At 47.0% G+C, this 3,757-nt stretch overlaps 1 protein-coding gene across 4 annotated transcripts in view; it reads left to right on the top strand.

Annotated features, from left to right (window-relative positions):
- Nucleotides 1-3,757, top strand: part of Top3a (DNA topoisomerase III alpha) — a 41,192-nt gene that overhangs the window by 142 nt on the left and 37,293 nt on the right. For 2 of the 4 annotated variants that reach the window (XM_042284140.2, XM_076542504.1), the window contains exon 2: nucleotides 272-426. In XM_042284140.2, coding sequence (XP_042140074.1) covers nucleotides 322-426 — 105 coding nt within the window. In that variant the 5' untranslated portion in view covers nucleotides 272-321. Of the gene's footprint in view, nucleotides 1-28; nucleotides 427-3,757 lie in introns of those variants that run through there. The other 2 variants (XM_006973597.4, XM_042284141.2) reach the window with 2 other exon arrangements.

Raw genomic sequence — 3,757 nt, 5'->3', positions numbered from 1 at the left:
GTGAGCGTGCCGGGGCAGGAAGCATTCTGGGAGTTGTAGTTTGCGACTGCTCGCTTAGCGGAAGTTGCCTGTGAGCGGGAGTTTAAGCGGGACTCTGGGGGGTGAGATTCCACGCCGAGGGCAGCCGTGGCCTGGGGAAGGTGCATTATTTAGGGGGCTTTCGGAGGGGTGCCTCGTGGCTTCTCCTCCGGGTTGCCCAGTATGTTCGGGGCACCGTGGAGTGGCTGCTGGCGCAGGGCCTAGGTAATGATCTTCCCAGTCACTCTCTTAGCGTTCCAGTGGCAGCGACGGCCTGGAGGCCGTGCCTTGTCCCGCGCTGCCATGGAAGTGGCCTTCCGAGGAGTACGAAAAGTTCTCTGTGTGGCGGAGAAAAACGACGCAGCCAAGGGGATCGCCGACTTGCTGTCCAATGGTCGTATGCGGCGGGTAAGAAGCATTGCGGTTCGGCTTCCTTGAGGAACGCCCACAAAGTGAGACCTTGTCGTTGGGTACCCCAATCCGAGGCGACTGCGACTCCGCCTACAGCCTGGCAGAGGCCCCCTCCCATCCGCCCTCTCCCCGGACTGCAGGCGCTTTAAATGTAGGCCTGTAAGGGCATTTAATAGATCTTTGCCCATCGTCTCTGTCTGATCGTCTCAAATACCCGTGGGCGATGGCTCTTCTTTGGTTCTGGAGCGATTGTGAGCAAGCATGTATTTTAACATTCTTTTTTGGTGAGTCTGAAGTTCAGTTGAGTTGAAAACCCGTACCAAACTCCTTAAACTTGGCGTTCCAACCTGACTTATGATCCTTACACTATGTTTCGGTGGCACCCTAGGGGTAACACTAAGGGAAAGTCATTTACGACTCCTGTAGACTGATTCCAAGATGCACAAGAGATACGACTGTCTCGTGACAGGAAGAAGGGGAAATGAAAAGGGTAGAGCCCCAAGAAGTGCTGCATTATCACTCAGTTGGAGGGCCCTCCTATGAGCTCTTCCTTTCTCTTGACCTCTGCTGCCAGTTCTGAAATAGTGGGAGGGGAGCCAAGGTTGTGTGGGCGCTGGCCCTCAACTTTACCTCTTTAAAGTGTGGAATATCCTTGAAAGTAATTTCTTCTCTTTTTGAGACAGGGTCTCACTATGTAGCTCTGGCTAAGCAGACCAGGCTGGCCTGGAACAAACAAGAGATCTGTTTGCTTCTGCCTTCCGAGTACTGCGATTATGTTTCACATCCAGCCTAACCACTGCTTAAATGTCTTTTTTTTTGGGGGGGAGGGGGTGTTCTATGAGTGTTTTGCCTGCATGTATGCCTGTGTACCACATATATGCCCATGGAGGCCAGAAGTAGGCATCAGATCCCCTAGAACTGAAAGTACAAACGGTTGTGAGCCACCATGTGGGTGCTGGAAATCAAACCCTGGTCCTCTGGAAGAGCAACAAGTGCTCTTAACCATTGAGCCATCTCTCCAGCCCCTTAAATGTCTATTTTAAGTAATCTTCACACACACACACACACACACACACACACACACACACACACACACACTTCTCCCCACTAGGCCTGGGATACTCTTCTCCCTGTCTCTGTCTCTGTTTCCTTTTCCTTATTTTTTGTTTGTTTGTTTTTTTTTTGTTTTGTTTTGTTTTGTTTTTTCAAGACTGGTGTCTCTGTGGTGTAGTCCTGGCTGTCCTGGAACTCACTATGTAGACCAAGCCAGGGATTTTTTTTTTCTTTCTTTCTTTCTTTCTTTTTTTTTTTTTTTAAAGATTTATTTATTTATTATGTATTCAGTGTTCTGCCTGCAGGCCAGTATAGAGGGCGCTAGATCTCATTATAGATGTTTGTGAGCCACCATGTGGTTGCTGGGAATTGAACTCAGAACCTCTGGAAGAGCAATGAGTGCTCTTAACCTTCAAGCCAGGGATTTTCTTTTTTTCTGATTTTTCAAGACAGGGTTTCTCTGTGTAACAGTCCTAGCTGTCCTGGAACTTGATCTGTAGACCAGGATGGCCTTGAACTCACAGAGATCCACCTGCCTCTACCTCCCAAGTGCTAGGATTAAAGGGGTGCACCACCACCACCTACCTTGAGCCAGGGATTGTTAATGATGTATCATCCTGGCATGTAGAAGGCATCTACTGTAACCAGAATGCCAAAGCCGGAATAACAAGTTTGTTGCTTCTTTGCAGATACCAATGTGTACATAGAAACTGAATCTTTAAAACAGTGCTTTATTCAGAGAGCTGGTAATCTTAGAAGACAGTCGTCCATCTCATCTCCAGCTAGCAGATTATGTAGGGAGAATGGGGGTGAGGTAGAGAAAGAAGGGATCAGTCATTATGGAGCTCAGTCTTGTTCCCTGGTCAGCCACATTTTGAGGATTTTTATAAGTTTGTAAGAAGAAATAAAAGATGAGAACTTGGTGACCTCAAATAGCTAGAGCAGTTGTTTTTTAATGCCAAAGAGGTGGGTTGTAGTTCTGATTATGCATGAGCAGGGCATAGGACCTAGGCACTCAAGGAGAGAAAGAAAAAAGAATTTATGGCCAGCCTCCACTACCTAGCAACTTTATGGTTAGCCTCAGCTACCTGAATGAAAGCATACTTAAAAATCCAACCCCCCACTAACAATAACAGTAGCTGAAGGGACTCTGGTCAGTCTGGCGAGCATGGTGAGCATGGCTCCTGGGGGTCCTGAGCCAGTACTTTTCCTTTCAGTAACAGCAGCAGGTTAGTGGTGGTGAGTGTGACAGAGCAAACAGTGTCACCCCTTTAAAGAGACGACTTACCTCTGGAACCAGGTAGTATAATGGTTATACTACCCATACTTAACACTTAAGCTTGCTGTGAGACATTTCCTTCAAAATGAAACATGAATTCCCTCTATCCCCACCCCCACTCCCAAAAAAGTAAGGTCCTGAAACTGAGCTCAAAGTTCCAGGAAGCAGGTATTTGAGGATTGCAGAAGGCCGCTGGCCCAACTCCAGACACCCAGTGATGGCCAAAAAAAAAAAAAAAAAGACAACAGACAAACCGTTTATCTAAGGAAAACAGCTAACTTCCTCATTCGTCCTCAAGTAAATCTCTCTCTCTCCCCTGCTCCCTGTCCTTAGCTACGAAAACCTCAGCCTAAAGCAAATAATGCCCTTCTCTTGAACTCTGGGAGTCCTACGAGTGGGTTGTTGAGATATTTGGTAGCTGCCTCTAACTTTTTCAGGAACCACCAAGCTTTTCCACATGCTTTAGAAATGCTTGCTTTTCTTGTTGTTTTTACTGTCTCCATCCTAGCAGGTGTGAAAAGATACTGTGTTTTTAATGTACATTTTCCTAAGGGCTTACTGACCAATGATACTGAATTACTTTTCTTTCTTTTTTTTTTAGGTTTTTTTTTTTATTTTTTCAAGACGGGGTTTCTCTGTGTAGTTTTGGTGCCTGTCCTGGATCTCACTTTGTAGACCAGGCTGGCCTCGAACTCACAGAGATCCACCTGGCTCTGCCTCCCAAGTGCTGGGAGTAAAGGCGTGCGCCGCCACTGCCCGGCTGTACGTATTTTTTTTTCTTGAGAGTCTTACAGTGTAAGTTTTTATTCATTCCTGTGTTGTGTCTGTGCCTGCAGAGGTGCACATGAGCCACAGCATGTGTACAGAGGTCAGAAGGACATTGTGGGAGTCCCTTCTCTCTGTTACCATGTGGTTTTCAGGAATGGAACTCAGATCATCAAGCTTGGCAGGATCACCCTTACCCTCTGAACCATTTTGCTGGCCCTAAGTTTTGGT

Source organism: Peromyscus maniculatus, chromosome 8, assembly GCF_049852395.1.
Source record: "Peromyscus maniculatus bairdii isolate BWxNUB_F1_BW_parent chromosome 8, HU_Pman_BW_mat_3.1, whole genome shotgun sequence".
In the NCBI taxonomy this organism is placed as follows: Eukaryota; Metazoa; Chordata; class Mammalia; order Rodentia; family Cricetidae; genus Peromyscus; species Peromyscus maniculatus.
The sequence above is the reverse complement of the archived record's forward strand: the minus strand, read 5'-3'. Positions and strand labels throughout refer to the sequence as shown.